Below are 17,346 nucleotides of genomic sequence, written 5' to 3' on the forward strand. Positions count from 1 at the left end.
CAGTCATCACAGGGATTCGAACCCGGTTTCTCTCATTGGAAGGCAAATGCTCTATCCCCTGAGCCATCTGCTACTATAGAAACAAGAATTGCACATTTCAGAGACTTCTCCTCAGACCGAAGAAAAAGATTCCCTTTCTCTCGCCGACCTGAGGCAAAACCTCACCTAAACAATGATTCCACACCTCTACTAGAAATAGTTATATCTCGTTACCGCCACGGGTCCAAACCAATGGCTAGAGGAGTTCTTACTTTAGACAAACTATAATGGTGTGAGGAAAAAGCATAATTTCTGGATATCATGGTTATGGAGAGGAAAATGCTGACGATATCGAGTACCCTTCAGTACGCCTATTCTATTTAGATTTGTTTTGTTACTTGTTTTAGGTTTTTTTTTTTTTTAATTGTATTTCTTCCTCTTTGTTGCATTGTTCTCCAATAAACCATCGCCGCAATGTATTCTATTGAAACTTAATTTTCTTTGCAGAACCAGGGCAACTACGACTAACAGGGTAGAACGAGGGACACAATTAAGGCGGGACTTTCAGGTGTGATGGCACATACAGCTGCACGAACAACGAGGGTCTGATCAGAATCGTCAACTACGTCGCAGACGAGAATGACTTCCATGCTGAGCTCAAATCAACGGAACCAGGAGTAGACGAAAGAGCCATTGTTTTCGAAGAAGACACCTTCCTGATGTATCCTGGGACAGAAGCAGCATCTGTTTCCGAGTCAAACATTCCTGGAGTGACTTCTGTCCAACCCTACTATGCACCTCCTGCCTTCGGAAGTCAACCACTACAATTCGCAGCTTCTGTTGCAGCTCCCTACCCCGTTGCTGCTGTTGCCAACTTTCCTCAACAACTTGGAAGTGTTCCAGTGCTGGTGTCTAGACAGTATGGTGGCTACTCTTATGATTATAAAAAGCTTTTTGTAGAAGAAATTATTAAAGTTATTGAATTTGACTAAAATGTTAATAAAACTCGTTCACCAGGAGTTGGCTCCACCTCCTCAGATGCAGAGAGCGGTAGTCAGAAGAGAAACTACCCTTAATGCGAGTGAATTCTTTTCCAGTCACCGCTTTATCATACTTTTCGTTACTCTAGCTAAATAAATAGNAGAAATTATTAAAGTTATTGAATTTGACTAAAATGTTAATAAAACTTGTTATAAAACTACCCTACCTCGTTATAATGTTAATAAAACTACCCTTAATGCGAGTGAATTCTTTTCCAGTCACCGCTTTATCATACTTTTCGTTACTCTAGCTAAATAAATAGATAGCATGTCTCATAAAGGTCAAACTATTCACTTAAAAGATATCAAATTTAGGAAATATTTAATATTAAAAAGGATTGCGAAATAAATATTTTTGTTATACAATTGCCAAATAGCAACCTTGCTCAGTATTGTTCACATCCTTCTCCCAAACGTAACGAAATGGTAACGTCGAATACAACGTGATGGAGGCGGAAAAAAGTTGCAACTCCTGGTGAACGAACTATACACTTATGGGCTATTGGCAATGGATGCATCGTGAAAAAATAACGTCATTGAAGCAGGATATGAGAGATGNATGAAGTGTACAAAACTGTAATTTACAAATAGCAATGTAAAATAACTGTGTTTTTATTTTTAAAGCTAAATACCCAGGGTATTTAATAAAAAGGAATATTTATTTTCCAATAGAGGTTTAAACTCAACTCATGAAATGCTCTATCTCATTCACAAAATACATGAAGTAGTGAGCAAATAAATGCTCTATAACAAATGCCCAGGCATTATTATCTGTAATGAATGCTCTATAATAAATTAAAGATTTGACACAGCAATTGAGATGTTAGTAGAGGAAAGTGGAGGTTCAGATGAAACAAATTTTAAGGTTTTTAAGGATTTTTAAAAGATAAAATGAATACTAAAGCCTTTTTATAGTACATAGAAATCCTGCAAAATACAAGATTTAAATGTCAACACTTTGAAAATACAATGAGTAAATATATAATTACTTGCTGCTTTTTAGGAAAGAAAGTTATGTTAAAGGAATTATATTAAAAAAAATTTTAAATGACTTTTAATAAATACAATAGTTTAAATTATATAAAATTGTTAAAAACCACACACAATCTCTTCTAGAACATTTCAGTAAACACAAAAGAAAAAACAAGATGGCCAAGTATCAAATTTATTGTCCACTGAAGTTAACCTANTCGTTTTTTTTTTTGCGGACTGTACAAGATGATCCAGGAAACTCGTCTTGCTTCTTTTGAAAAACTAAATAGGAAAACAAAGAATAAAATATATTGCTATCAGTGTAAAAACAATTAAGAAAGATCTAAACTCCAGATTAACCCATTGTTTTACAAAATATCTTGTACTCATTTTTTAAAAGTTATTTTTTTATATTTGAATACATTTTAAGAAATCACCAGTTTTTGATCAAGAAATAATTATTTCACAAATACAATATTTTTTTATTTATATACAATATTTTTAATGTGAAGAAATTGCATATGCAGCAGATTATTAACTTGAAATATCTTTTGTAACTATCCATTTTTTGAAAACATTCATAATATTTCTACATATTATATAGAGAGCATCAACTATAGGGTAAATAATTAGTATTTCATAGATGATATGCAGTTTTGAGTGTATTTATTTTATAACAGTTAAAGCAAAATATGAAAAAATTGCAGATGTAAAATATATTTTTTTCTAAATCTGCTTTGACATTGAAATTAAAATTCTATGAACAGATAGCCTACATGCTGAAAAAGTATTTAACAAAAGAAAATATTATTTGAAAAATAATTTTTGAACAGTTATTTTTTTCAATCACAATTTTCCTTTTTTATTAGGTGAGAAGAAATGCATATACAGATACTTCCAGTGTGATATTATCTAAAATAACTTATATGTACTCATGTTTTGAAAACAATTCATTAATATTTGTAAAATATTATGTTGAGAGCATTTTCTTAATATGAAATTTTGAATGTTGTTAACAATTTAAATTGCTCCATGCACATAATTTTCTCAGATGCAAATCTGAAAAACTTTTTGAATGCTAGATAGAGCATATATTAATAGAATTTTGCATGAAGAAATTCAAAAGCTATTATTAATTTTGCAATTATTATAATTTTTTCTTTTTTTGCAATATAATGATATTACAACATTTCTATTACAATTTCAGAGCAACAGATTAAAGATTGAGAATTTTCGTTTTTTGTCGAAAGAAAAGTACTAAAACTTTCATGTTATACAGTATTTATTATATGCATGAATTTATTATTTAGACGCATGTATTTATTATTTATATATATAGTATTTGTTATACCTATTTATTACTCTGTATGAACCAGTGGTGCGTAGGCGGTATACGCCATGATCGATGAAGCTTGGATGGATGAAAGAAATGAAACTATCGAAGTTAAATAATTTTTTAAATTTCCTTCGACAAACATTAAATCTTGTAAAAGCACTGTACAAACCACAATGCTGACAAAAACCACCCCCAGTGGTCAAGGATTAAAAATTTCGTTGACGCTAGCCAAACTAGTGAGGTTTTTGTGCTTGTAAATTTCGCTCAAAACGATCTCCAACATGGCTTTTTTTCAACTTGCATTGTTAATTGGATTCAAAATTAAGAGAAATAAGGAGGAGAGCATTGTTGCTTAATTGGTTATAATAATAAAGTGGAATAAAGGAATTTTTTGTTTTCCAATGAGAAATATAGATGACAGCTAACGTAAAATGAGTACGAAGCAAGTAGATGACAAAACCTCCTAGTTTTTTTTTTTCATTTTCAAATGCAATACAAAATTTTTCACTTAAAAAATAAAAAAGAGCTGCTACTTTTTAGAGGAAGTTTTTTTTTAAAAAAAAAAAATATCTGCTTACCTGATGCATTTATCTGTTTGCATTTTTAATTACGTATCGTTTCTTTTGAAATCACAGTCTCTTGCACAGAACAGATTTGACTTTTCTCATCCAATAGATAATATTCTCAAACACTGTCAGATAAAATACTGTGATTTATGCATTTTTTAGAAGAAAAAATAATAATAAAAAGTTATTTAAATTAACTATACACCAATATAGAGTCCTGACTTTTAACTTTATCACACACCAAAATGATCTCAAAAATGTACGGCATCATAATCGTGAGTGTCTTTACATTGGCAAGCGGATTAAAAGGTAATGAATTCGCTATCTATATTTATAGATTAGAACAGGAGTTTCTACACTTTTAAAAATGTTAGATCGCGTTGAGTCATATTATGGTTCCATTTTGTTGTAACTTTAAAATTCCTCTAAGTTGAACCATACTATCGTGTTTTTAAATTCAATTATACTATGCATTTTAACACCTTATTAAAGTTAAAGCAAATTGCACCATATCGCTTAAAAATGTACGCCATCATAATTGTGAGATAACACGATTAAAGTTAAAGAAAATTGCACCATATTACGGCTTGATGTCAATATTATACCTTAGCGTTGAGCAGTTTTTTTCTGGTACAGTAACTTTTTTAAACTACGACCTAAACCGATAATTAAGATGTGCTTCGCCCCCCCCAAATAACCCACCACGCCCACTTCACTGTCTAAGAATTTAATTTTGAATTAATATTGCTTTCAAATTTTTATTATTATATGAAAGGTAACAGAAGGAAAGAATACGAAGGAAATGAGAAGAACTAGTGAATAGGCAACTAACATCGAGGAAAATCTATAAATTCATATAGAATAAAACCTTAATCTGTAAAATTAAAAATCTATAATCATCGATTAGGCTTGATAAATTATATCCACTTTTTCCCGTTTTACATGTTTGAGATAAAATCATATTTTTGGTTTGAAATAAAGCGTTACTATTCAAAGAGTGTTTTAGGAATAAAACATTTGGGAAAGATCTTTGGGAAAAAGAAAATAAATTTCGCCAAAGTAAGTTTCACAAAAGTTTGGTGAATTCTAATGCAAAATTTATTTTAAAAATGAGGGTATGAAATGAATTCTGTTTAATTTTTCACTATTCAAAATTCAACAAACTTTTTCATCTAATATAATGCGTTTCATGTTGAATGTAGTTTAACTAAATTAAAATAATATAACTTCGATGTTGATGACCTTATTTAAATCAAATATTTCTACAGAAATTAACTTGTACAAGAAAAGTAAAGTGTATGCCAAAATTCATGAGAGAAGTAGTTTTGATAGAAAACGTTTTGTTTTTATTTTTAAAAAAAAAAATGAATCTCTTATCGATTGTTTAAGTATAGAGTATTGGATTATGTATGGAATAGAATATCAGGTAATGGCGAAAGGGCTTTGCATATGTTAATCTCTATACATGTGGACTCTCTTATCAAAATTTCCAAGGGTCGTTTTGCTTTAATTTATTGAGTTTATTAATTTTTAAAATCAATTTGTTGAGTGCAGCATCAACAATATTCTGCTTCAAATTGATTTTATTGGCGTAACCTTAGACTTCAAAAAACTCTAATAGCGTTAAAGTGCATGGTCTAGGCGGCCAACACTGCTAATAAAAACGGAAAATTGTTGGACAAGGAAATGATACAACATTGCTCAACGATGAAAATGTATTTTCAAACTTAAAATCAAAATCTTGAAAAGAGTTTAAGGCTTCCCTTAGAAGAACTGATGATGACAAGGAATATGGAGTACAATTTATTTTATCATTGCGTTGTACAGTGCACAAGATAAAAAGCGGACCATCTTGAATAATTTTTGATCTAATGATCAGATTTTCACGTTCTAGAACTCATTCCTAATGATTCGAAAGGGTAACCTCAAATATGCTAATTAATTAGTGCAGACGATATTTTAAATTTCGAAATCGGGCCCAAAAATGTACTTTCTCTTAATAAACATATCTTTTTTTCGACGGATTTGGATTTTTGACTTTTAAAATATGGGGAGTAGCCGCAATCTGAGAAATATGGTCACAATTGTTTGGTTAAGGGAGCTGTCACTCATTCATCCAAAGACAATTTATTCAAACTTTTTTTGACTTCATATTCGACTTCATATTTCGACTTCATAGTAAATAAAATAATGAAAAATGATAAATATGTATCAAAAGTTATTTTTTCTATGGGATTATTATAAATGAAATTTATAATTATGTGCAAAAAAATCCGAATCCTTGAAAAAAGGTATGTTTATTCAGCGAAAGAACATTTTTGTGTCTGATTTCGTAACTTAAAATATCGTCTGCACTAATTAATTAGCATACTTGAAGTTACCCATTCGAATGAACGTGAAGTTAGATCATTAGATCAAAAGTTATTAAAGTGGATCCGTTTTTAATTTTGAACACTGTTTGTCACGCCAATGTTTCAATAATATATATATATATTTTAATCTTTGCAAGTTTATTTAAAATGTTTTTCAGAATTCTATAATCCTCTGATCAATGAGGGTCTATTTGAAGGCGATATATTAGGCATTCATTCAAACAAGGTGAGATATATGGAGTTTCTCAAATTTATCAGTTTGTAAATAGAAAACTAAAGGATATTGTACTTCCATGTCAGCAGTGAAAGTAATAAAGAACAAAAATTTATCTCTGAGATTACATATGGCACTTTTTTAAATTAATGTTTAAATATGAGTTTGTGATTTTAAGCATTGATGCCACTCAAGCGATTAAAATAAGCAGATTTAAGAGAGACAATAGAACATATCAAAACTTTTTTAAAAAGTTTCTTTGTATACAACGATCAAACTGTAAAGACTAATTATTCTAAAGCAATAAAAAACAAGATGGTGACTGTATAGTTTTTTTTCTTTCTTTTTGCCAATTCTTTTTTCTTTTATTTATTCACTTTTTTTTTCGTGAGTTAAAAGAGATTAGCAGCATCATTAACTAATTAAGTAAATATTTTTTTATTTTTCGAAACCTGCGAAAGTGAGTTGAATATTTTATTATAATATCACGTTTTACTTGCCTTTTTTTTAAATTTACAAAAAAAAAAGAAAAAGAAAATGCTTTTGAAAATTGCTTATAATAAGGAAAAAAAATCAATGAAATAAAACGATCCTACGTTTTTATGTAAAATTTAAATTTGAAATCAATCAGCAAGCAACTATATGTAATCAGTAAAAGAGAAAAAAAGTCACTTAGATGTTGAAAAGAGGTTCCGTATTTGATATAATGATAAAAAAAGTGAATAATCTCTGCTATTGATAATTAATTAATTTCTTTATCGAAATTATCAAAAAAGTATCGCATGAAATTTTTTCACTAAAAAATACATAATATCTACTGATAAATGGTAAGAAGATTTTCTTACATTTCGATGAAACACTTTGTGAATTATTTTTAATTCTACAGGATCGAAATGCTGTACCACGTGATTCTCAGTTATGGCCTGGGGCAGTTGTTCCTTATGTGATATCGCCAGAATTAGGTAACTCATGCCTTATGGATTGCATTTTACTAGCACATTTTCCAAATTGATTTTCATTTTTAAAAGGAAAAAATAAGTTTGATATCTGTTAAAATTCTATAAAATTTTATTTGTAATTGGGTATTCGCGACTCGAGAAGAAGACGATCATGGATACTCAGAGCCAGTTGATCGTTTACGAACAAGATGACGTATTAAAGTCGAGTTAAGTTTCTCCATACAAGTTGGAATGATAATTAAATTGAAGTTAATTAAATACATTGCCATATCCCACATCAAATTTGTCGAAATGTAATTTTTTCTCTTTAACGTCTTTTTTTTACGTAACATTTATTATTTGTTTATGCATTTTATTGTAATCGTGATGCATTTTTGTTTTGTGTACCTTCAATGCATAATCAGTATGTTTACGTTCCACTTGTCTTCGTGCCAGGTTTGTGCCAAGTGCGAAATATATAGTGAAATAATTTAAATCTCTGTGGAAGAATTCTTGTGTAAGAATATAGAATGTGTTGCCTAGGAGAGTTGATACTTGACGGACTTGGTTTACTCGAAATAGAATGGAAAGAACAGTTGCTAACGTAAACAAATGCCATGTTACATCAACCAATCAGGATCGAGATACCCACTCTACTTCACTTACAGGTATCTTATAGTCAAAAATGACCTAACCAAACGATCAACATTTGAGTTAGAATTTACTAAAAAAAAGATTCCTCTCTGGCTGGTGTGAGCTGAAAAAAGTTTTTTATTGCGACTGTTGAACCAATCTTCAGCTTATTTTAGCGCGATTTACTCCAGGATATAGAAATTTTATTTTATTTTACTCATTTATTAGGATTATTATTTTTATTATGATTATTTTATTATTATATTATTAATATTTTTTATTATTAATTTTAGTATATTTATTATTTTTTATTATTAATTTTAGTATATTTATTATTTTTTATTATTAATTTCAGTATATTTATTATTATTAGTATTAATATTTTATTATTATTCGTATTAGTATTTTTGTTTAAAAAGTGCCTAAATGATTTAAAATTTTGCACCCAAAATTTTATGAGCAGTCACCATGAGCTATAAGCGTATCAGCTTACGATCTGTAGAAGGAAAAAAAGGAAAAAAAAAGAAAAAAGTTCAATTGCTCAGTTATTGAATCTGTGTTTTAAGCCTAGTAAAATATATATAAAACAGAGCCAGCGCTAAGGACTTCAAATGCAGTCTGTAAATTAGCCAAATATTAATAGTTTGTTGTTGTCTTTTGTTGTTGACGTATGCCTGTTTAGGCAGAGAGGGTGAGATCGTTCTTGTTTTTCCAGTGGCGCCATCTATGGCCAAGAATTCGACTTCTGTCGCACCCATACGTCACACCCGTTTTATAGGGCGGACCCATTCATACATCCATTCATTCATCCACAGATCGTAATTTTGACCTGAATCAGAGAACGATCAATCTCCAATCCAGTACCCCCAGAGGTACTGATTTGTTATGGGAGCATGGAGGACTTTGAGACTCGACAGATTTAACGTGCATCAGTCACCATTTACTACATGGGGAGTCTTTGGCCTGCAGGGATCGAACCCACGGCCTCTTGGACATGGGCCCAATGCCCTACTAACCAGGCTATCCCGGCCCAGGTGGTTATACTATATCTATCATTGAGAAGTGATTATCTGTAAAGATAAAATCTAAGTGAAGTTTTAATGAACAATATGCAACTGTCATGAGAACACATATTTTCTAAAAAAATAGTTGGATGATAATATGCATCTAGGGCTACCACTTAATCTACTTTATTGGCACAAACTAAAGGGACGAATTTTTCACGTGATATCGCGTGATCCGGCAATGAGCGTTTAAACATGTAATTTTTTTTTTAAGTACTCACTTAATCTGGTTTGTTGCTCATGTTATCTGGACTTAATATAATTCCAATTAGTTATGCAACATATCTAAGGGAAATTACTGTAATCGAATTAAAAATACAAGATTTGTTCGGAAAAATTCATATTGATGCAATTTTCAGGATCTAGGAGAATATATATTTTTCTTTTCGGTAGAAAAAAATCATTGGCTAATATTTTCGCCAAAACACAGTTTGTTTCGTCGAATTTATGATTTTATCGCATTTGGCGAGGTGGCAAATGCTGAGCGTGAACAATGTTATAAATAATTTATACATAAAACACTTAGACTTTATTTAAAATGTTGATTTTGTTTTGTGTTAGTAGAAAAAATAACCAAAAAGTGGGTACGTCAGTTTAAGAAAAGCTAATATAAAAACTTTGGTCTTAAAAAAAATTAATTTTAATTGTTTTTAAGACTCGTATTGCGATATTCTTTTTTTCGGGGGGGGGGGGGGNGGGGGGGGGGGGGGGTTATTGAAGTATCGATAAGAATTGTTAATACATATTATTTTTATTTTTTTTTAATTTCAGAATATTTGAGAGAGGAAATTCGAAATGCAATGAAACACATTGAAGACCACAGCTGTATTAATTTTGTCGAAAGGTCTTACGAGCACGATTACGTTAAGATTTTCAGACATACGGGGTAAGTGATGGTAAATTAAGAGTAATCGACTTTCGAAATATACAGGTTGTTCATTAATTTATACACATCTTTTGAAATTCTTAGAAAAAGAAAGAAAATTGTTTACATATTCGGCGTTGACATTTCAGCCAAGAAAAAATCAAACACGCTATTGAAATCTAACAAATTACAATTAAGGAAGGATTAATATCATTTAGATTAATTAAGATCATCAAAACCTGGGGATCGTTCAAATATTATAAAAGAGCCTGGGTGGCTAAGGGGATAGAGGTTTCGCCTTCGAATGAGGTGAACAGGGTTCGAATCCCAGCCAGGGCTGGTCGATATGAATTCAGCAGCCAGCTCGTACCGATCAGAGTGCTGACGTAAAATATATACAGTGGTAGACGGATCATGGATTAGAGTCCCCTTGCTGTCGGGCTAACCGTGGGAGTTTTACGTGGTTTCCCTCTGCATGTAACGCAAATTGAGCTTAGTTCCATCAAAAAGTCCACCACGAAGGCAAATTTCTCACAATAATTGATCCAAGAGTTCTCTTGTCTTCTGGATTGGGTTCAAAATGACAAGGATACGGAGTTGAACATTAGTGGTCGTAAGCCCAAAAATTGGGTCTGCTCTTCAACGTCGGTTATAAAATAAAAAATAAAATTCTTACTACCAATGCGATCAACAGTGCTCAGTTACGTTTTCCCAAACATACTCACCACTTCGCGGTTCCATATTGTCATCAACTTGCATGAATTCACCAATTCTCGGTTTAATGGCACAAAAGCCTTAATAGGCTATGCTACGCCGAACACATCCTGGTAATACGAAAGAATATGTTATTAAACATAGCTGTCAATTAATCTAATCACTCCATCAGTCTAATTACCCCCATATTTTCAACGTATCGAAATGAAACTTTTTGGTTTCTCTATTTGCGTAATTAAATGCACGTGGTCTAAATTTAAAATTTCTATCGCGGTCAAAATGTATTATTTGCAATTACTGTCAATTTTGGGCTAATGGATCTTCATTTACACCGATAGTCACAAGTATCAAAATGAAACACTTTTAGTTTTTCTTTTATTCTGATAAAGAACACATGGTCCAAATTCGAGAAATTTATTGTGAAAACGTGTCAATTAGCCAAATTTTCCCCTAATTGTCCCGATAACTACAAAATATCTATATGAAATTTTCTCAGCTTTTCTATTTATCTCATAAAGAACTCAATTTCCAAATTTTAGATTTCTGTTTCGTGAAAACGTGTATACTGTCTAATGAGCTAGTTATCCCTTACTAACGATTGTTACAAAATAACTGGATCAACTCGGACAAAATATCGGAAATACAAAATATCGGAATGAAACTTTTTGGTTTTAATTTTTAATTTTTTTGGAAAGGGCACGTGATCTGAATATCAGGCTCCTGTCATGGTGAAAACAAGCAGTTTAGCAACTCAGTCAATTAGGTTAATTATCCCAATAATTACAAAATATATCCTTAATGTTGTTGTTGACGTATGCCTGTTTAGGCAGAGGGGGTGCGACTGCTCTTGTTTTCCAGTGGCGCCATCTACGGCCAAGAATTCGACTTCTGCCACACCGTACGTCGCACCCGTTTATAGGGCGGACCCATTCATTCATCCACAGATCGTAATTTTGACCTGAATCAGAGAACGATCGGTCTCCAATCCAGTACCCCCAGAGGTGTTGATTTGTTATGGGAACGTGGAGGACTTTTGCGACTCGAAGAATTTTAACGTGCATAAGTCATTTTACTGCAAGGAGTCTTCGGCCGGCGGGGTTCGAACCCATGAACTCTCGGACATGGACCAAGCGCCCTACCGACCAGGCTATCCCGGCCAATCCTTAATGTTCAAAGAACATTAAGGCTATAACTTACGAAATGTTATGATTTTTAATTTTTGAAATGGGTTTATTTTCTTTCTAGATGTTATTCAAATTGGGGAAGAAACTGAAGAGAAAATCAGATTTCTCTTGGATATGGAGGTGAAATGGGTTTAAAATGGGTTTATTTTCTTTTTAGATGTTATTCAAATTGGGGAAGAATCGGAAGAGAAAATCAACTTTCTCTTGGATATGGATGTGAAAACTTCGGAATAATTGTGCACGAACTCATGCATGCAATTGGTTTTGAGCATGAGCATAACAGATCAGATAGAGATGAATATCTCACAATAAATTGGGAAAATATTCAACCAGGTAAGTGAATTTTAAAATAAAGAACGACATTTTAAAGATGTCGTATTTTGTCACGAACCTAATTAACTTACATGCGAATTAATTATTACATGCTTTTAAATTTTAATTTCGTACTGTATTTTCTTTTATACATGCTTTTTTTTCAATATTAAACGTAAATCAACCAATACTGAAAATGTGATAAAATGTTTTCAAATGCGTTTCTTGTTTAGCAATGTAAAGATTAAAAGTTTTTTTTGTGTTCAAAATAAATACTAGTTTTAAAATATTCATTGATTTTTGTGAAAACAATTGTCTCGTTTTTTTAACATTTGCTTTTATTTACATAGAACTTAATTTTCAATGAAGTTTGAATCAGTTATAACATTAGAATAATCAATATGTCACTAGTAAGAAAATATTTAAGTTCTGTTTGTTATTGTTTTCTATTATACTTCTGTGAAAGCTTTCAAACTCATATCATAAAATCCAATTATTGCATTCATTCATTTGAGGAAAGCAAATTTAGTATGAAAGGCCCAATGGTTGTATATCGCTTCTTTCTATAATTAATTTTAAAAATACTATTTTTTTAATTTCTTATTTATAAATTTGGATTTATTTAACTACATTAATTTAATGAAAATAGTTTTCTGAATTTTTATGTCCTTTTTCTAAGTGGATGCCTTTCTGCCCCGAAAATGTCCTATTTAACAAAAAAACCTTCAGTTAACCCGATCCCGTAAAAATGACGGGATGAGGTTTCGCCCTCTATTTCTCGCTCCCGTGATATTTCCGGGCTGAAGTGTTCAGTAGTAACGCGCAATAAGAATAAAACTAATTCATTTCTTTTGCCCGGAAAGCATTTTATTTCTCATTTTACACACCAAGTGACAGTACCGGGATATTTTTAAGGTAATTGTAGATAGTTAGTTTATTTTAAACTAGATGTCAGCACTAATCAGTTTTCAGGGATAAAAAAATAGGCACTTTTATGACCGTTTTCTTGAAAATTAACCGATCGATAAGGGGTTAAAATTCTACACTGAGTAAATCTGCAATAATTGTCATGCCTAAACAATTATTCTAACTTCATACATGGATTTCCAAAATTATAAATACTATAATGATTAGTTTTAAAGTTATTATAATTCAGTCAAATTTAAATGAATGTTAATCATCACTAGATATCCAGTAAAATTGGTCTGGTCGGGTTACCCGATACCGGGTCTTGAAATTAAAAACTGGGAAAAAATGCAGTGCAAATTCAGCGAGATTTTTTCCCGAAGAAGTGAAAAGTGCTATAACCACATTATTATTGAGCCGCAATAGCTCAGGGGATAGAGCGTTCGCCTTCCAATGAGGTGAACCGCTTTCGAATCCAGCGATGGCTTGCTCCGACCACAGTGCTGACGTAAAATATCCTCGGTGGTAGATGGATCATAAGTTAGATTCCCTTCGCCGTTAGGCTTACTGTGGGAGGTTCTCGTGGTCTTCCTCTCCATGTAACGCAAATGCGGGTTAGTTCCCTCAAAAAGTCCTTCACGAAGGCAAATTTCTCCCAATACTTGATCCAAGAGTTCCCTCGTCTTCTGGATTGGATTCAAAATTACATGGCTATGGAGTTGAACATTAGTAGTTGTAAACCCAAAAATCGGGTCGGCTGTTCAACGACGGTTATAAAATAAAATAAAATAATCACATAATTATTTTTTGTCTACAGATTGGTACTATGCTTTTAGAAAGCTTCATCCGGAGGAAAACAGACTGCTGACTGAATTTGACTTCAGCTCTATTATGCTGTATGGTAGTAAATCTTTTGCTAAGGAATGGACTCACAGCATGGTGGCCAAAGATGGAAGGACACTTCCTGAGGTTCACGAAAAAACATCAATGTCCGTGTTGGACTCACGAAGAATCAAAATGTTATACAATTGCAGGCTATAATGGAAAAGTGCCATTTACGAAAAATCCAATAAGTAGATTTAAAAAATTCATCTCTTTTGAAACTATCTTTCTTCGTATGTATCTTATATTTCGTATTTTGTCGTTTGTCTGACTTACTTTCTCCATGAATTTTGTAAAAAAATATTATTTGAAAATCTTAAAAAAAAAAAAAAAAAAAAAAAAAAAAAAAAAANAAAAAAAAAAAAAAAAAAAAAAATGTAAATTTAATAAATAGGAAAAAAATATGTAAAACAAATAATACATTAAATAAGTAAGTAAAAAAAAAAGAAACATGAAGTTCCTAAAAAAATTATGAGATTCAGAAAAAATTTTGCTGACAGTTGCTAAGATTAATCTATTACTGACATTTACTTGTTTCATTTATGAATAATTGTTCATATTATTGTGTAAAAATTCATTTAAAGTAATATTTAATAAACATTAGAAGCAATTTTTACTATTTTGTATTACTTCAGATTGTTATATAATTCTAATCAATGTGATTTATTAATTTACCTGTACTTGCAAAATAACAAAGATCATTTTGAAGTTTAAATAAAAAGTGTACATTAAAACAATTTTTATCAAAATGTAAAAAAAAATCAGAATATAACATTATAGTAAACAGTATATGAGAATATAATAACGCATATAGCAATGGTGCCCAAAGTATTTTGACACATTCCATCCTTTAAGCATTCCTGAAAGCTCATTTTATCTTAACACACGCACGCACGCACGCACACAGATATATATAATAATATTCAAATTGGATAGGGTTCAAAATTACGAGACAGCGGAGTTGAACAATGGTAGCCGTAAACTGAAAATTCGGTCGGTTGTTCAAAGACGGTAATAAAATAAAATAAATAATTGATTTTCTTATTCACACCTTTTAGGAAATTTCAAAAAATAAGGTACAATTGTTCTTCTGAGGTTCCTCCCATGGTGATGGGCAGTTTTCAATATTTTTGAACATCGAAATTTAAATTTTTACTTTCATTGTGTGTCATTTTTCTCATTTTTATTTAGCTTTGGTAAAATAAAATTTATGCTTCCTTTTAAATTGAATAAAGCTTAATAAACTAAATTAATTTATTTACATACTTTATTTATAACCATTTTCAAAACAAGAGGAGTTTTTAATTTATTGCATTTCTAAAATTATACTATATATGACTTTCCTTATCAACATATGCAGAATTTTCAACACCTTTCTTTATCGTGTATTTATCAGGTGTATTTCTTAATATTAAATACATGAAAAAAGTAACAATAATTGCTATAGAGCAACTTACAACAACTACATAAATAAAAACTTCTGGCTTCTTTTCCATAAAATAGCTGATTGCGTAAGGAATAAGCATTTCTCCCACAGCTGCTCCAATAGGAAATGTTGAAGCTATTTTGTTTGTGATATTGATATATTTTTCAATCCAACTCACTGATGCTGGGAAAAAAGATGCTATTCCAACTCCAAGAAATATGGAAGCAACCCAAAGAGCCCAATCGTAGTGAGTGGCAAAAAATAATAAAACTAGTCCACCAAGGAACGTTACGATGACATCAAACACTAATATAGTTAAATGGCTAAATTTAATAGTCAAAAATATTCCTGCGAACCTTGCAACTGTAAATGCAGCCCAATAGGTTGAAGTCATGTAGCTTCCAGTAGTCGGAGTTAGATGCAGTGGTCCTTTAACGGCATAAGTGGTTAGCATTTGGGCATATCCAACTTCAGTACCCATTGAAGTTTGGATTAGGATAGTAGTTAGAATTACGATGATGGCTGTAAATCCGAAACTTCTATTGCCAGATGCTGTTTCTTCAGGTTTTCTACCACTTTCATCGATTGGTGATATGACTGACATCACAAGAAACAAAAGCGTAACAAAACACGATATGGCTCCAATGCTCATGTACGCGTAGGTGACTCGGGGTATTTCAGCGGAAGTTATACTTGATGCATTTAAAAACATTGCTTCTGTCGGAACTTGGTAGCCACTATCATTGGCAGCTAGCGTCATATTACCGCCCAATTGTTCATATTCAGAGTAATCACCAAGGAAAGGAGCTGCTACGAGAGGAGCTATCAATCCACCTAAGCCATACGTAAAATGGAGAGCTTGAAAGAATGGTCCACTGTCCTTACCCCACAGGTTTAGACAGCAAACATTTCCACCTGAAAATTAAAGCGAGATAAAAAAAAAATTAGCATTTTTATAATTTTGCACATTTTAGAAAGCTCAAAATCAGAATCAATTGCTGCTGTGCGGAAGAATTTTTCCTAAGGAAATTCAACTGTATCAAATCAACAAAATTGAAACTTTTAAAAGAAAAAAAAACTTTGTCGTTTTATTTCTTAAATTAGCCTTTAAAATGTTAGTTTCTCATAATATTATCTTTAGTTTTAGTATATAATGTCTCTAGAAAAATAATTAATATTAATTATCAATACATCTAATTTAATAAATATTCCAGAACTTCTATTGCCAGATTTTGTTTCTTCAGGTTTTCTACTACTTTCATCGATTAGTGATATGACTGACAAAGCAAAAAATAGGAGGGTATCTGGAAAAGATATGGATTCAATGCTCATATATGCATAGGTCAGTTGGGATATTTCGGTTAAGGGTCCATAGTTGCATTTGAAAACCTTACTCCTGTTTGAAGTAGGTAATCAGTATCATTAACAGTTCAAATCATATTACTGTTAGACTTTTCTAACTCAGAGTAATCAGCAAGAAGGAAAGGTTTTGCAAGGACAGCTTAGTCCATCAAAAGTTAGGTTAGTCCATCAAAACCATAGCAGGTTGGTACAACGAAATCATAGATGAAAATGTAGGGGCTGTAAGAATGAACCGTTGTCATTACCTCACATGTTAAGACAGCAAACATTTGTTCTTGAAAATTAAATCAATATTAAAAATTTTGATTTATTAAAATAAATTTTTTGAATGGATAAGGCAAAAAGTTATCAGTTGCGTGTAGGGAACCTTTGCTTATGGGACTATGATGTATGAATTAACTAAAATTAAAACTTCCCCAAAAAAAACTTTATGAGCTCATTCTTATAATCAGTCTTCGAAGTTTGAACACTAAACATTTTCCCTGTTTTATCATTTGATACTTGAAAGGCATGGGGAACTATAATAGTAAACCATACTTAGGACAGTCTCTCTTAAGAGGACGCAATACCTACCCTCTCAA

General features: G+C 31.5%; 2 protein-coding genes across 2 annotated transcripts; one reads left to right on the forward strand and one right to left on the reverse strand.

Annotated features, from left to right (window-relative positions):
- Positions 1-3,903: 3,903 nt before the first annotated feature.
- LOC107456489 (astacin-like metalloprotease toxin 5) lies at positions 3,904-14,593 on the forward strand (the record flags this gene model as incomplete). The annotated part of the gene is given in 6 exon segments (XM_043056817.2): positions 3,904-4,202; positions 6,424-6,491; positions 7,366-7,441; positions 9,886-10,000; positions 12,035-12,210; positions 13,913-14,593. Coding segments are annotated over 6 exon segments (723 nt in total). The 3' UTR covers positions 14,137-14,593.
- Positions 14,594-15,257: 664 nt separating this feature from the next.
- Positions 15,258-16,238, reverse strand: LOC122272812 (sodium-dependent glucose transporter 1; the record flags this gene model as incomplete). Its single annotated transcript, XM_043056818.2, is given in 1 exon segment — positions 15,258-16,238. A coding segment is annotated over 1 exon segment (933 nt), but the record flags the coding sequence as incomplete, so codon positions are not given.
- Between the last annotated feature and the right edge of the window lie 1,108 nt (positions 16,239-17,346).

The sequence above is a fragment of the Parasteatoda tepidariorum genome, unplaced genomic scaffold (assembly GCF_043381705.1).
Source record: "Parasteatoda tepidariorum isolate YZ-2023 unplaced genomic scaffold, CAS_Ptep_4.0 HiC_scaffold_1136, whole genome shotgun sequence".
NCBI classification, from domain to species: domain Eukaryota; kingdom Metazoa; phylum Arthropoda; class Arachnida; order Araneae; family Theridiidae; genus Parasteatoda; species Parasteatoda tepidariorum.